At 44.5% G+C, this 17,565-nt stretch overlaps 1 protein-coding gene across 8 annotated transcripts in view; it reads left to right on the forward strand.

Annotated features, from left to right (window-relative positions):
* CACNA1B (calcium voltage-gated channel subunit alpha1 B) overlaps positions 1–17,565 on the forward strand; it is a 452,780-nt gene that overhangs the window by 293,977 nt on the left and 141,238 nt on the right. For all 8 annotated transcript variants that reach the window (XM_075906063.1, XM_075906064.1, XM_075906065.1 and 5 more), the window contains 2 exons: positions 1,965–2,032; positions 9,578–9,684. In XM_075906063.1, coding sequence (XP_075762178.1) covers positions 1,965–2,032; positions 9,578–9,684 — 175 coding nt within the window. The remainder of the gene's footprint in view (positions 1–1,964; positions 2,033–9,577; positions 9,685–17,565) is intronic.

Raw genomic sequence — 17,565 nt, forward strand, 5'->3', positions numbered from 1 at the left:
CACTGGTGAGGGGTCTGGCAGGGGATTCTGACCTGGGGCAGGTGGTTGGGGTGCAGGAGGGGGCTTGGGGCTCACATTCCTTAAGTGGCTCTGGTGGGGCAGAGCACTGGGGCTAAGGCAGACTCCCCGCCTACCCACTGTGTCCCCATGCTACTCCCAGAAGTGGTCACCATGTCCAGACCCTAGACAGAGGGGCCAGGTGGCTCTGTGGAGTGTGCACTGCCCGCACCTGCTGGTACCATTCTCACAGCTCCCATTGGCCATGCTTTCTGGCCACTGGGAGCTCTGGAGCCAGCTCTGGGGTAGGGGCACTATGCAGAGCTTTCCTGATCGCCCCTTCTTCTAGGAGCTGCAGGAACATGCTGATGAGCTGGTGCTCCTGACTCCAGGGCTCCCGCACCGAGACTTGCCATGGATCAGATGAAATGAAGCAGCAAGCTGGATGTGGGCCACGGGCCACAGATTCTCTACCTCTGCCCTAAGCAGAAGGATGGTACAGAGCCAGCAGCTCCAGCTTTATCCCACCACAGGTCCTCTGGATACAGAGGAGTCCCAGTTGCCCTATTAGGACAACTGCCTGAGCAATGCGAAGCACCCACTTAGTCCAAGGTTTCCATTCATCCTGTCTTAGTTGCAGCTGCCATGGAAGGGTATGCTAGCGATGCTACACACCCTTCCTCCTTCCCATCCACCTCTTTATCTCCCCTTTTCTGCCTCATTGCTTTCTCCCATAAATCATTTGTTCCCTACAGCAGGGCCGTATGCAGCTTTCCCAACTCACAGACTGCACCAGCAGAACCAGCCTCGTAGTTTAATTACTTTCTGTCTGCTTAAAATTCCTTCAGGCATTTCAATGGGTTCTAGTATATTTTCAATTCCTCTCCTGAACCCTTGAGCAACAGCTCTTATGTCAAGCAATGACAGTGTTGTGCTCTGGTGGAGGAAGCAACTTCTCTCCATACACTCAGGGATATGCACACACCGATCCACTTGCGTGCACACCCACGGAGAGTTGTAAAGGACTTTGGAATTCTGAGAGGAAGAGCACCACATATATGCAAGATCCTCTTCATTATCATGTCAGGGTCTCAGCCGGTGGATCCATCACTACTTCAGACAGCCATCAAGAGCTGAACCCTCTGTCATATAGCTGGCATTTTCACAACCCTGTGGTATTCTTTCTGAGACACAATTTCGGGTCTGTGGGCTTATTTTGCTTTTCATTTTGTTTTGTTTGCTATATGTGCCCCATCTTTTGTGCCTGTATGATCTGATTTTTAATTTATCTTTTGCTTTATTGCAAACTAATATCTAAAATGGTCACAATAACAATAGGAAGGGGCATGGAGTAGCTCAAGTCATAAGCAAAACTGAAAGTGTTCCTCCTAATAATAAATAGAAGAAGAAGAATTGAGAGAACTCATTGTATGTGCCAATGATTGCTGTATTGACTTTGTGATGTCATATTTTCCTCTAGCTAGTATACAATTTTGCAGTGAGAAAAATTTTACTTAGTAACCTATTATCTTTTTAGCAGCAACCACTGAACAGTAGAGATGGGATAATTGTCTCCAACCAAACCGTTTTTCAGCTCATGGTTGATATTTAAGCAAGGGGGAGTGAGGAAGACCAAAAACAGAGGGGTGTGTGTTTGTGTCAGTGTGATGGACAAGAGAAATTGGATAGGAAGGAACGGATGCAACAGTGATGTCTCCAGCACGGTGGAATAGGCTCTCAGTGACAAGGCTGGGTAATTCGTAACTGGATTGACAAAGCACTGGAGAATATTCAGTAGGGTGCAGCCCTATGTGGAAAAGGGGAACTACATTTTTCCATTTTCCACGTCTGTAATACTATGATGGTTGCAGGCAGTGGGGCAAGAGGAAATCCAGGTTATGGAATATAGATGGAAGGCTATTTAACCCATCACTGCGTAAAGATTTTTCCTTAGCTGCTGCTTAAAGACACACTCCTGAACGTCTTCTTGGCTATTGCTGTCGACAATCTTGCGAATGCACAAGAGCTGACCAAGGTATGTATGGAACGCCTGGTGCTTCGAACCGTACCTGTGCCGGAGGGACTGTGGCATGCGATCTCCAATCTGCAAATGTGACACATGAATTCTTATCGTGTTCTCCCCGGAAACCCTTGAATTTGGCATATGCCATGGAATTGTCCTGCTCCAGCCAACCTGTGGTAGCCCTGAGATTTCTGTACAAGTGCTATGCACCTGTTGCAACCTTCTTTCCCCATTTCCATTGTTTAGGGAGTTGATTGTGAAACACGCATTTCTTTCTGCTTAGTAATGACGACCTGTGCATGTTCATCTTCGTACCCCTGAGCCTTTCTTATTCTTTAGATGGTGATGACGATGAAGTAGAGAGCAAGCACTTTTCCTTCCTATCACACAAAAGGGCCTCTGGCTAGTTCCAGGAGCAATGGGGAACCAGTTGAAGGTTTTTATTGGACTTAATAGCATATTCTGAATTTCTCACCTGGGGAAATTCAGTGATTCGTGTCCTATTGCCTAGTTTGGTGTTTCATGCTCATACATCTCAGCTTGCTGAATCTCAATACAAATCAGAGCATTATAACCCTCCAGGCAGGTCTGTGGAAAGCTAGTTGCAAAAGACTTTTATGGAGTTTCAGTCAAGATATTAACACCTGCATGCCCCTTGGCAGAGGCAAGAGAAGTTTGACATACAAGCTGGCAGAATGGCAGGGCCTGGCAAGAACTTAAAATGAAGCTGACGTAGCTGAAGTAAGGTGAGGGCCTGAAACAAAACCCATGTAGCACAGACCTGGTTGGAGGCCTGAGGACCTCTGTAAAACAGTAATTGGTGCTGGTCATAAGTTGCAAGACCATTCCTAAAGGATGGTACCACCAGCTCGTTAAAAGGACGTTGGTCCCCACACTCCTCTCAGATACCGACCCAGGTTCAGGAAAGGGTCTAAAATGACAGCATGATGGATAGAAATGTTCCAATCGAACCATTGGGTGCAGGGGGATGGGCAATATCTAAGTAATGTCAGAGGGTGGCAACCTGACATGTCAGGAGTGATGTGTAACTTGTTTGCACCTGTATATAAAGTGGTGTCTTGGAGGGGCTGTCTTTGTCAATGATGGAGTCCCATATCACTCCTATCGCTGACTGAGCTGGTCCATTGTCAGAGGGTACAGACGTGTGGTGGACCAGTAAAGTCTGCTGACAACTATTATTGTACTTCATTTGACAATAAACCAAGCCAGGGCACCTTCAACCCTGATCTAATTTTGTGGGTTTGGGAGTTCATTGTGTTGACTACTTGTGCGAGTCAACACCCCACACATGAATGAGCACACATGCAGGCAGCCAAATGTTTATCATCATTGATGGAGCAGACATCCCGCCAGTAAACCCTGACTATTAGAGTAGCTTTACTCTAAAACTCCATTTTACAATGGAACATCCTGAATGGGGAAGAAAACATATACCCCAAGATCCAACATGCTACAGCTTACCATAGTGTTACTGGGCTGCTGGAGATCATTACTGCAGAGTACTCCATGGCTCTATGGACACATTTCTAGCTCTTTTTTACTGGCGGGTAAAATGAGCACAAAGCCATCGCTACCATTGTGTGCCCTGCTAATCAACAGAAAGAAATGTGTTTGTCCATGTGACGTAGTGGGGGTACTTGCTGGGCTGTGGTCACCTCTTCTGTCTGGAGCAAGACCCGGCAGGGAAAACCTCATTATGCAAAGTGATAGAAATGTAGCCGTGTTAGTCTGGGGTAGTTGAAGCAAAATGCAGGACAATGTAGCACTTTAAAGACTAACAAGATGGTTTATTAGATGATGAGCTTTCGTGGGCTAGACCCACTTCCTCAGATCAAATAGTGGAAGAAAGTAGTCACAACCATATATACCAAAGGATACATTATTGGACCTAACCAAGTGAGTTATAAGATCAAGAACACATATTCCTGCGCATCCAGAAATATAATCTATGCTATCATGTGCCGAAAGTGTCCGTCTGCTATGTACATTGGACAAACATCTCAGACACTTCGCCAAAGGATTAATGCCCACAAAACAGATATCAGACAAGATCACAAAGAGAAAACAGTTTCTTGCCACTTTAACCAGAAAGGACACTCTCTAAATGACTTAGCCACCTGCATTCTGCTACAAAGACCTTTTACATCTGCACTTGAAAGGGAATCCTCTGAACTGTCATTCATGTTAAAATTCGACACTTGCCAACAAGGACTTAACAAGAATTTGAATTATCTCACCCATTACCAAGACAGTTTCCCCAATTATCACCTGTAATACCATTAACTCACAAACATCCCACTCTCCCTACCTTTTATATCATCAATTCACAGACACTTACCTTCCTTCCTCCCCCTCCCCCCCCCCCCCCCGCATCCCCCTTCTGTTCTGCAATGTGATTTGTCCTTTTCATATTTGTTCATTTTTTTTAATTGTATCCTTTGGTATATATGGTTGTGACTACTTTCTTCCACTATTTGATCTGAGGAAGTGGGTCTAGCCCAAGAAAGCTCATCACCCAATAAACCATCTTGTTAGTCTTTAAAGTGCTACATTGTCCTGCATTTTGCTTCATTATGCAAAGGTGAGGCCAAACCTGTTGAACCAGACACCCCCCATGGAGAGGAACAAAGGAAGGTGGAATGCTGCCCTGGCTGGGGGGCAGGGCTGGAATAGGGTTAGTTAGTTGCTGTCTGGGAGCATGGAGGAGACAGCCTAGGGAAAGGGGCTGGAGTTTAGGGGCCCAGTCTCCCCCATCTCAAGGGGGCCTGAGGCATCCTAGCCCAGCTCTGTGACCAGATTACATCTGTGCTGTGCTGTATCCTGGAGAGGCAATAAACTTCCTCTATTTCACCGGCTGGTGCAGTCTGTTTGTGCCGTTTCGGACTGCAGGAGACGGGGGACCCCCAACACGCTGTCACAGTCCAGCCCCTAGCAGAGCAGATCTTGGGTCTCCTAGATGCTAATATAATAGTAATATCCCTTTGAGCCATTCCATTTCACAGACCTCTACTGGTTATTTCTTCTGTGGTAAAAAGTTCACTAATCCTTGTGCGTGTTGCACCCACTAGTGAGAGAGCTTTTCTTGGTAGAGCTGTGATCATGCTTGCCAGTCAGTGGCATGCCGTGACGTTTTCAGTCAGGAATGCCGATGTTCATTGGCTCGCTAGATGGCGTCCTCCATGCAGTGTGATCCTGCATATACAGAACATTACAGGTCATGCTGTGCAGAGGATGCCATTTTGGCATCCTCAATGCAAGTTCAGGACCAGACAGAATGATCCCGCAGGCATAGCCGGTCTGAGGCATTCAGTGCATGCCTGTAATCATCAACAGTGCACCACTATTGCCAGTGGTTCGGAGATACCATACATCCCTAATACTTCTTGACATGGGAAGCCAGAGTCAAAGAAGAACCCCTCTCCCATCCCAATTCCTGCCACCCAAATCCCAACACAGCTAACTACATCCTGGTTCAGAACTGGTTTAGGATTGAACTCTTTTTGTATAGTTGTCCCTCTCGGATAGGCAGCTGCATTGCTGCCTTCGGTCTGCAGAGCTGAATAGAGCTTTGTTTCCTGGAAGGGGATGTCTGATGTATTGCACAAGATAGGGATAATGGGTCACAGGTGTATAATAAATGTTCCTCTGTCTGTGAGATCATGTTTGCTGATCTCTTCTCTGTTCTGATTAATTTGAGTCCTGAGTTTAGGGGATGGGTCTGAGTTTTACTGAGGAAGATTTTCCCATTCAGAAACTCAGCTCTTTCTGTGCATTATAAAATCCAGAAGTTCTTAACTAGAAATGTATGATCCTCTCAATAGGTGTACTTAACTTCCCCCCATCCCATGAGGATTTATGGGAGTCACTTCCATGCATGGATAAAAGAATAGACCCCTTAAAGTTCTTGTCCAATGAAGTTCATCTCTTCCTTTCTAGTCTTTTTAACTTTGCCTTTTGAATAGTTTAGAAGTGGACTCTAGTGTTTAGAAAACTGCTTTTGTCAGAGTTTATGGAGTGCAATTATATATTGACAGAATCAAAAGCACTGCCAAATCACAGAGCTTCTTTCGAAATGCTTTCACTTCACAGATCCAAAAATCTACTAAGGTTTTCAAATCAGGAAGAAAAAGATAAAAAGTAATTCAATTATCCGGCCCACGTAGAGAATGAGAGATTTATTGCTAAGTAAACACGAGCGTGCAAAATTCAGAATGGCCTGAAGATATAATTAAATTACTCAGGAGTCAGTTGACCTCCAGGGACTTCATTTGACAATTACATTTTAAAACTCATCAAGATCAGTGTTGCATGCAGTGTCCAAATACTGTAAGTAACCTTAAAATGACTCTTTGGGGGAAGACAAACAAATAAACCTCCCTTTGATGCATCAGTTCAGCCAGCACTTACCTGTATTAGATCTGAAATAGGAGATGGTTTATCAGATGACTTAAACTTATTCTGTAGTATTTACCAGCGGGTTGTCACTGATGGCAGAGTCATGGTTGCTGCATTTCAATTCAGCTTAGTAAGTGGAAACCTGATTAGAAAATGGATGAGTGCTATAAAGCAACTCCCTAAAAATACAAATTTTTCAAGTTTTCCCTCTTCTTGCTTTAAATAAGATAGTGTGCTGCCCATGCAAAGCTTGCCAGTAGCATTGTGGAGGGTGATAAACAATCACATTTACATCCTCCTCACAACTAAAGGAACATGTGCCTCTGAACATAATAACATTACTACTGATGATCATCCTGAGCACTTATATCATTATTTTCATCCACTGGTGAGATATGTGTTCCAGTGAAAGGGTCACAGGCTAGATCTCAATTTCAGGGAAGAAATTATTAGTGGTTAGAGAACAGGACTGACAGACAGGAAGCAAATCACTTATAACCTTCCTATCTGCCTTCTCTTTTGTAAAATAAGGGTATCTATAGGGATGTATGGCTCCAGGTATCCGCAACTGCTGCTTCTGCTGATAGTATTAGAGGTAGTAATATCAGATATGTATTGCAGTAGCAACTGTGAGCCCCTGTCATGCAACAGGATCCCTATGATGCATATGTACAAACAGAACAAAAAGATGGTCTCTGAAAAGAGAACTTACAGTTCTAGTGTAAGACAGAAGTTTGTTTAATATGTGTATACTATTTTGAAAAGCCTGGATAGAAGGTGCTGCAGAACTATTATCGTCTTTATTTTATGAAACACTTTGTCTGCCAAACACTCTAAGTTATGTACTGTTAAATTTGTATATACAATAGCAATTTTCTGCTGGTTATTTGGCACTATAGGGTCTGTCTACACTGCACCTGTACCTCAAAATAAGCTGCGCAATTTGAGCTACGCAAATTGCATAGTTTATTTCAAACGAATTCTGAAATAGCTTATTTCGTAATTTGGCACTGTCTACACGGTGCCAAATTTTGAAATAACCTGCTGTTCCAAAACGTCCCTTACTCCTCGTGGAACAAGGTGTACAGGGATGTCAGAATAGTGAACCAATTATATTTCAAAATAATGGGTGAGTTGTTAAGACAAGGGATAGCAATTTTGGGTACCTCTGGTATCCTGAAATAGGTCCGCAGTGTAGACGTAGCCATAGAGTCAGAATTTTGTGCTGCATTTGAAAGTGGCTAGAAGCAGGAAATTTAATCTTTCTGTCATGTTCCATGAATGGTTATTTTAAAAGGCCAATGACAACAATTTAACCCTCTGTGATTGTATTAAAGCAGGCTAGCACTTGGGAGAAAAGACAGAGAAACCCCAGCCCATAAAAGCAAAACGTTCAAAGTTTAGTCGGTGTACAGTACTTCCAGTTTGTATACCCCCAAATGGTTCATATTTGGCAGAACAAAAAAATATACATTTCACTTACAGTAAAAAGTCTCAAGCCATTGATAAATTTACTGGAAATTGGCAGTTGAGAGACATCGACTTTGTGTAATTGTTTAATGGAGCATTTTTGTCGTGGTCTGGCTTGGATTCCTTCTTTAACTGCAGTGAGGAGTTGCTCATTATAGATTTACTAATATCTGGAGAGAGAAAAAGAAGCAAGCTTCAAAGCCTAATGGCAGAGGGAGTTTTTCCACCTCTATAATTCACTGTAATTTTTTCTTTCAAAAAGAGGAAAGCAAAGGAAACCAATTTCAAAATGAGTTTAATGTGATCAAATAATATTAAATTATGACCAGTTGGTTGTTTTGGCCTATACTATTCCAGGGTGGAAAAATTCAGATGTATGCTATGCACTAGTTAATATGTCACAGCACTAAGCCTCAGCAGCAAGAGATGGTGAAATAGCATCCTGCACTGAGCTACTGTGTGGTCTAGAACTGCCCTCATCTTTGAAGAGTGATTATGCTTGGGGCTGTGAGGTTAAAAGTGGCATTGTAGGGTTCTGTGTTTGATTTTCCATCATTCCTGACACACGTGACTAGATTGAAACAAAGGATGGTTGTTGTCAAGCTCTCGGACCCTGCAGCCTGGCCCCCACCACCTCAGTCTTGGGTCGTGGCCTGGTGGGGGCTTCCCGCTCCTCATGCCCATGACTGCGTTCTGTCTCCTGCTGCCTGCTGTCCATGGAGTTGGCACACTGAGTGACTCTACCTCACGCTTGTCAGCACACAAAGTGTAGCAAAGCCATGGTGGCCAGGAGGAGTGGGACAGGCAGCCCCTCTTTCGCAGACCCCCTGGCAGGAGGAGGTGATCAGAGACTACCGGACCCGAGTGCAGAAGGGTCAGGCCATTTAAACCACTCATGGATTTTTGGTCCCATGCAGTTCAGGTCAGGTTACAAGCCTCTAATCTGGAGCTGTCTTTACACAAGTATCTTTCCAGCCAGAACCTTAATTTAACATGACATCCAATATCAGGTCCCTCTAGGGTAAAACTGTGGAGTGACACCAATGTAAAAATTTCATATGTAGAAGGTCAGATCCAGGCCCTCTAGTACCCTTTTTGTTTTAAGAAAAACATACTTTCAATTTAATCAAAAGAATGTGATCTTATTTGACACACAAAAGGTCACAGTCTTATGTATTCTCTTTCCACTTTGTGTCACATGTTGCCCAGTTATGATGCGCCAAAGTATAAGGAAACTGGAGAGTCCAGCCCACAAGCTGTGCACCTCTGTGGCCCAAATAGAAGGAACCTCAGCAGAAGGAACCAACAGAGAACCTTGCATTGTAGGATTTGTAGTCATGAGAGAGTTTGCTGCTGTATTAAAGATGAAGGCAGCTGCCATCAGCTCTATTTTATGCAGCCTTCAGATTCCTTGTAACTTACTAATATGGCCTTCCAGGGAAAAGCCCGTGGGCCCTGCTTAGGAAAATGTGGCATCACAAAACATGCAATTGTGTCTTTTAACCAAACCTGGATGCTCTGTTTCAGAATGTTTTCACTGTTGTTAGATTAAAAGTGGCACTGACCGTTGTGTATCACTTGTGGCCATTTGAGCTCAGTTGATTTTCATCCTAGGTTTTTAAATAAACGATGAATGATGTAACCCTGGATATGTCTTGATTTTGAAAACAGGATGAAGAGGAGATGGAAGAGGCTACCAATCAGAAGCTTGCGCTCCAAAAGGCCAAGGAGGTAGCAGAAGTCAGTCCCATGTCTGCAGCTAATATTTCCATAGCAGCGTAAGGGTTTTTTTATTATTTGGGAACTTTAATCACTTTGTTTCTATTCTTCAGACTTAGTGTCTATCTGTTCCATTGTAGCAACTTGTAGGGTCCAGGAACCCTGTGTACGATATGGGGTTACATGGGGTGTAGGTTGATTTGAACACTTCAGTGTCGATCACTTTGTTGTGTGTTTTATTTGCTGTTTTGCATGTAGTTTGTTTTTCTTTGAAATGTCATTGTCTCCACATCACTGTAAAAGAAATGCGTTTTAGAGGTTTTTTTAAGTTGTCCTAGGAAAGACTTCACCAGGTGAAATGTTGACCTGTCACTTCAGACTTTTAGTTCTGAAAGACATGTGGGTGACACAAACTATATTTCCAGCACAATAATCTGTGCTTTGATAATTGAATTGTAAAGTAATTGAATTGTAAATCCTAAATTTTAGTCACAAAACTGGCTTTGCATGCTCTTTGCTCTCAAAAAAGCCATTTGAGTGTGCAAAATGGGACATTGCACATGTAAACAGGCACTCCTGTACACCCACTTCACATTCAGAAGTATCACCTTGCATGTGCAAATGTAGGCTTTTCTGCATAGACGTGGCCATGCACATATTGTGTGATCTCCATTTGGAAGAACTCTTAGAAAATGATACTCTTGGGGTCGGCATTTCAAGTATATGACTAACTTCACATGCAGAGCCTGCACATGCTGGTGGAAATAGGTAATTTTCAGACCTGTGCTGAGGTCTTTGAGTTCAGAGGGGTTTTGCTTGTTTGCACATAATACACATTTTGTTTGTGCTTCTTGGGGAGCCTGGGTTTGAAAATGAAGATGTTTTGAAATGTACAGATTAACACAACAATCATCCTAGAAGTTTGTAGAACTCCTTGGGGATGTTCAAATGTCTTTGTGTCAAAAAGACTCTGCTATTTACTGAAATCTGCAAATATTTCTCGGCAGCCTCCTGTCCTTACAAAGGGGGCAGCTGGAAATAACGCCAAGAAGTAGGGAAGCCTAAACTTATTTAGAATAATTTCCTGTCCAGATATGTCCAGGTGCATTCCAAACTATCTGTTGGCCAGAAAGAGACCCATTTAACTAAAAAAAATGTCTAATACAGGCAGTCCCCGACTTACGCGGATCCGACTTATGTCGGATCTGCAGTTAGGAACGGGGCTTTTCTCGCCCCGGAGGACACGGACTGCGGGACCTTGCGGTCCCGCCGCCCGTGTCCTCCGGGGCGAGAAAAGCTGCTCCGCGTCTCCCTGGTTTGCAAAGCCTCGGGGGAAGCCGGCAGCGGGACAGCCCAGAAGCGCCTGGGCTGCCCCGCTGCCCGAGCCCCTCCGTGGCTTTGCTCCTCGTCTTCCTGGAGACCCCCCAGCAGACTGGGGAAACACGGAGCAAAGCTGGGGAGGATGCGGGCGGGACTTTTCTCGCCTGGGGTAGAGCAGCTGGGGCTGCTGGGTTGGTCCTGCAGCGCCGCTCCTCGGCGCTACTGGACCAACCGGGCAGCACCCCAGCTGCTCTTCCCCAGGTGTCCCCAAGTCAGCCGCTGCTTAAACTGATCAGCGGCTGACTACAGGAAGCCCGAGGCAGAGTTGCTCTGCTCCGGGCTTCCTGGAATCAGCCGCTGGTCAGTTTCAGCAGCGGCTGACTTGGGGACACCTGGGGCAGAGCAGCTGGGGTGCTGCCTGGTTGGTCCCCGCAGCGCCACCCCTGCGGGGACCTACCCGGCAGCGCCCCAGCTGCTCTGTCCTAGGCGTCCAGATTCAGCTGCTGTTGAAACTGATCAGCGGCTGATTCCAGGCAGCCCAGGGCAGAGCAACTCTGCCTTGAGCTTCCTGTAGTCAGCCGCTGGTCAGTTTCAGCAGCGGCTGAATCTGGAAGCCAGTTCCGACTAACATACAAATTCAATTTAAGAACAAACCTACAGTCCCTATTTTGTACGTAACCCGGGGACTGCCTGTATATTTTCTCCAATTTAAATCCATCTCATGAGGCCTTCATTGGTGTGCATTTAATCTAGAATTATTTTATTTCAGCAACAGTGGAGGAAATGAAACTTTTTCACTAAACGTGAAAAAAGAAAAAAATATTCTCAATCTGAAGGTTATTTATTTTACTCCTATTTAGCTTTTTTCCCCAATTCATATATGTACAATACATATATAGTTATAAATTATAGGTAATTCTCTTATAATGATTTTCCAGCCTCAAAAAGAATTCACATGGGAAAAAATTACTCTTGTTCTTTGTGTATTTCTGTGCACTGTAATTTTAAAATGCTTATGTTGTTTCATTCTATCATTATAAACGGATTGTATATGTGGAGATTACTTATCACCCCAAAATACCATTGAATGTAATGGGAGCCAGGATTTCAACCCAGTATCTTAGTTACTGACAATCATTTTAGTCCCTGATTTTTCATCAGACTTTAATCTGGTTTTTGATGTCGCAGGATCAGCTTTGTGACTACAGTTACATATGCATGCAAAATTGCAAGCTGTTATTTGTTGTGTCTACAATTAATCTGCTCAGATATCTATGTGCCTGATGTGTAGGTACGCTCAGGTGGCGAGGCTTCTAAAATGAATACAATCACAGGTGCAATTGTTTCCACATTTAGCAGCAGTAGCAAAGTGGTGCTTGCAATACTAGAGGTCATATTTGAATATGTAGGACTTCCTTTCTCAACAGTGTTTCTAGACAAGATGTATCTGCTGTATAGAAACATGAGATACTTACAAGCAATATTCCTTTTAATCTTTTCCATTAATGTAAGGGTTTCTTCCGTCTATGTGCAGGATAAACTTTATGTGCACCAAGGCATGTGTGAATGTGCACCACCAGTAAAAACAAAGCCTAGCTGTGTGCACTTTGCTTATCAGCTGAGCAGCACTTGAATCTCTCCTGAGCGGTTGTACAAGTTCACTGCTTATAGGGAGCACTGCTTCTGAGGCTACTGTGATTTAATAAATGCATATATGAGTGAGAGAGTGACTTTAGGTTGAGAGAGACACTGAAAAATAAATAGATGGATGATGGAATAAACACTTGAAGGACAGATTGGGGTTAGAAGGTAAGTAGATGTGTGGATAGATTGTTGGTTGGTGAGAGCCAGGTGGCTTAATAGAGGAAAGGATCAGAGTGATGTATACATCTATTCACACTGAATTTTTAAATTAAATTTGGTGTTTATCATTTGAATGAGTCTTTTTTTTTTTTAAAGGAGGGGCTTTTTAATTTTTTTTACTTATTTTTAAATTTACTTTTCAAAGAGCATATTTAACATGAAAATGTATTTCAAAAGCCCCCCTGCCTGTGTCAACTGAAATAACTTTCTCTGCCTTTCAGTGTTCTGTGGAGTACAGAGCGCACTGTGGCTGAAGAGTTTTCTTAATAATATTGACCCATGTTAGCAGAATGGGTCTCTGGGAACACTGTAGTACGAGTCCTTCTCTTGTTTGTTCTTAATTCGGTGAGCCTGTCCTTTCGGTTCCTAGAACCTCCAGAGGTGGCAAAACCATCCTGGGGCTCAGTCTGGTTAAAAAGCCATTTCTATTTTCCCTCCCTTGTGTTTTTAAACAAGAAGGATGTGTCTAGACTACAGGATTTTGTCAACAAAAGTGGACTTTTGTCGACAAAACTATACCTGCGTCTACACTACCGCCAAGTTCTGTTGACATAACATTGACAGAACTTGGCAGTTTTGTCGATGGCGGTAAACCTCATTCTATGAGGAATAACACCTTTTGTCGACAGAGTTCTGTCGACAGCATTATTGCATCTACACTGTCCCTTGCGTCTACACTGTCATGTCGACAAAGCGGCTTGCTTTGTCGACAGAACTGGCTGTAGTCTAGACGCTCTTTGTCGACAGAGGCTTGGTCGACAGTATCTGTCGACCAAGCCTCTGTCGACAAAAGTCTGTAGTCTAGACATACCCTAAGATACTGTGCTTGCTGCTTTGTGTTGCTTCTTGTCAGCTTTCTAACATTTCTGCTGTTAAGTGGGAGCAAATCCTCTGTCTCTTCCTCTAACTCTCTTCCCTCCTATTTGCTCATCTAATCAAAGTCTGCATTTTGCAAACTCCTTACTATGTACACCACGGGTGATGGTAGGGTACCCAAGTTTTCCATCTTTATGCATTCCTGCAATGTGTGTATACTGAGCGCTTATTTGTATGTGTCGTATGTGTGTCGCTATGCCTGTGATTGTCTATACTTCTGTGGAAAATCACCTCACTTAAAACCAGCTGAGCTCCAGGAAGAATTCTGCTTACTGTGTCAGTTGCACAGTTTGCTTTCTACACTATAAAAGATAGTTACTTCTTTAGTAGGTCAGCCTAATCCCAGTGTATTGAGTCACATGGCAGAATTTTGCAGACGCATAGGATGCAATGCGAACAAGGATTATTTTATGGTTGCTGGATAGTGAAGTCCTACTTCTGATACTTGATCTTTGCAGCCACATGAGGATGTCAGTCTCATAACTGACTCAGAAGGGGCTATATTCTAATACTGCATCTTTAACTGGGAGAGGCAAAGAAGTACATTACAGTGGGTTATGGCTCCTGCTTCGTACCTCTTCAAGAATTGCAGTGGTTCAACTTCTGTTCCATAAAAGAGGCAAATGGCTTGGTTTCTTTTTTTACCTGGTGAACTCTGTCCTGAATATGGAATATTTTTCTGTTGCACTGTTGTTTTAAAACAAGAGATTTATTTAATGTATGTTTTACATTTTAGTTTTAGCTCATTATTTTCATTCTGGTTTTGTGATTTTTTTTTTTCCGTTTAGCATTTCCCTTGCTTTATTGTTTCTTGAGGTGAGTTTGGGTTTTTTCAGTTTACCCAGAGTTTTCCTTTGAAGTCCCCTGTTTTGTATAGCATTGAAATGGCTCGGTCTCATTAACTGAGCTACTATAATATCGGATGGGACTATGCAACTAGCCATTGGTGCAGCTTCCTTGGTGATGAAAATGGAGAAGAGGGGGAAGCCATTTTAGGGAAATTCCTTATTAATTGATGGGTCTTTAGGCAATGTCTACACAAGGAAACTATTTCAAAGTTAGTAAATTCGACTTAATAACTCCCTATTTAACAAATTCAGAATAGCATATCCATACTATGAGGAAGCCTCAAAATTAGTCCGAGGCAGGCTCTGTTAATGTGGACTTCCTACCTTGGACTTAGAGCCGCAGGAAGCACAGGGGAGTGATTAGTTCAAATTACTCTGGGGAGTAGTTCTGTTCTTTCAAAATAGCGGCACCAGAGTGTCTACACTACCGCTGTTTCAAAATAACTATTTCAGAATTAGCATTATTCTTGATGAACAGCAGTACAGATTTCAAATTCTGCAGCCCATTATTTTGAAACTAGCTAATTAGCCCATCATAAGACGGGATTTTCAGGTCTCTCCTTCACCTTGGTCTTCTCTCCTGAGCCTCCGGTCTCTCGCGCCGTCTCTCTCTCTCTCTCCTCCTCCTGCCTCCCCCTCTCTCTCTCAGCTCTCCTCCGCCTCCTGCCTCTCTCGGCTTCTGCTTCTCTCTCCGTCTCTTTCTTTCTCTTCTCCCCCTCCTGCCTCTCACTCTCCCTTTCTCTTCTCCTCCTCCTCCTGCCTCTCTCCCCTCCGTCTCTCCTGCTCCCGTTCCTCTTACTCTTCCCCTCCCACCGTGGCGCTCGGCTGAGTGCTGCCTGCTCAGCTGGGTCGCCGCAAGGGAGGGGGGCGGGGCGATGACAAACACGTGTATGTCACTGCCCCCCCTTCCCTCTTCCCATGGTGCTCAGCTGAGTGCTGTGTGCTCAGCCGGGCTGCCGCGGAGGAGCCCAAACGCTGCTCTGTGGCAGCCCGGCTGAGGGGCGCAGCACTCAACGCCACGGTGGGAGAGGAAGGGGAGGTGGGGCGGTGACGTACACGGCCACACCCCCGGCCATGTATGTCAGCGCCCCGCCCCCCTTCCCCTCCCACCATGGTGCTCCACTGAGTGCTGCGTCGCTCAGCTGGACCGCGGCAGGGGAGCAAGCGGCAGCAAGCGGCCGTTTGGGGTCCATGCTGCATGCCTGTGGAGCGTGGACCCCAAACAGCCGCTTGCCGCCACTTGCTCCCCCACCGCATCCCAGCTGAGCGGTGCAGCACTTCAGCACCACGGCAGGAGGGGAAGGGGGGCGGGGCGCTGACGTACACGGCCAGCGGGCGTGGCCATGTACGTCAGCGTTACAGACTCATAGACATTGGGCTACTATATTTTTTGAAATAACAGGCTTGGTAGTGTGGACGCTCCGCTTATAAATTCGACCCGAAGGGGTGTTATTTCGAAAAAGTCCCAGTATAGACCAGGGATAACATAGAACAAGTTATTGGGAGCCAAGAATCAGCACTTTGTTCCCTGCTTTGCCACTAACTCATGATGGGAGTTGGAGCAAGTCATATAACTTCTGAGTCTCAGTGGCGAAGTTCTGGTGATGACTCATTAACTCTGTGGAGCATGAGGCTCCACCCGTTGCTGTGTTAAGTACTTTGGCTACGTCTAGACTAGTAGCCTCTTTCAAAAGAGAGTGTCTAGACTGCAACCACTTCTTTCGAAATTGCGAGCCGCTTTTTCGAAAGACAGTACCCAGGCAGTCTGGATGCTCTCTTTTGAAAAAGCCCTGTTTGTATTCAAGAATGCCTGTTATCGAAAGAGCACTTTTGAAAAAAGGCGTTCTTCCTCATAAAATGAGGTTTACTGTGGTCGAAAAAACTGCTGCGTTCTTTCGATTTAATTTCGAAAGAACGCGGCGGCAGTCTAGACGCAGGGGAAGTTTTATACCCTGTAGTCTAGACACACCCTCTGAGTCCTTATGTGAGAGGCACTAGAGAAACGCATAGTCCCAGGATTGTTTATATTATGGCATAAAGCCCCTATTTCACAATGTCGTTTTTGGGAGTTGTCTGATAATTCACAAATCCTCAGTCCGAAATGCTACACCTTTGAGTTCCCCCTCCACTTCTTTCCCAGCCAGAGATGCACCAATGGCATGTACAAAAGGGGCTGCATTAAATAAAACCACACACCAGAGCTCTTCGTAGTTCAGTGGACCAGTCTGACAGACAAATGATGACTCATGAAAGCCCCACACATGCGCATCCACTTCACCAGTAGTGCTCAGGAGCTATCGATGCAGAATTTGGGCTTGAAATAAATAACCTTTGTATTTGTTTATTCCTGGGTCTGTTTCAAACTCTTAAAATAGCAACTGCAGCAGTGAGCGCCACATCTAAATTCATTATAACCTGCAAAATAGTTGTGCCTAAGTTGTCACACGGAGTGATTTTTTTCCCCACGGAGGTAATGGTTTTGAGTTGTAGCTGGCTTCCAAGCAGCTACAGTATTGTAATACCGTATGAATAGGTCTGCAGCTGTATATTGTGACGGGAGTGAGAGCCCCGAGACATGATAGCTCTAACCCTGTATGGAGCGGTAAAGAGACAGTTTGTACAGGAATATATGGGCCAAACTCTGCACTAAGAGCTGTCTCGGACCATAACTGACCACTTTAAATGATTCTGTGTGTTTTCCAATAGAATGTTTGTCAACCTTTAGTTATCTGGTAGGTGGCTGGTTCCTTACGTAGTTGCTTTAGGCATTTTACATTTACTTGTGTACTCACTCAGCTGCGACCTCCTGCTCACAGGTAAACCCCGCTAATTGCATTGATAGCCCTGGCCCAGGTGAGCTGCCAACTCATCATAAATTGGTAAAAAATTAAAAGATGTGCTGTTAAAATACCAAGGATAGTGCATGGAAGAGCAGGTTCGGTAGCACACTTCCATCTTTCACAAACACTTCTTAGTGGTCCTCTGTCCCTTTTGTACAGGTTTGGGGGTGCAGGTGTGGGTGGGTTCTGTTTT

The sequence above is a fragment of the Pelodiscus sinensis genome, chromosome 22 (assembly GCF_049634645.1).
Source record: "Pelodiscus sinensis isolate JC-2024 chromosome 22, ASM4963464v1, whole genome shotgun sequence".
Lineage (NCBI taxonomy): Eukaryota > Metazoa > Chordata > Testudines > Trionychidae > Pelodiscus > Pelodiscus sinensis.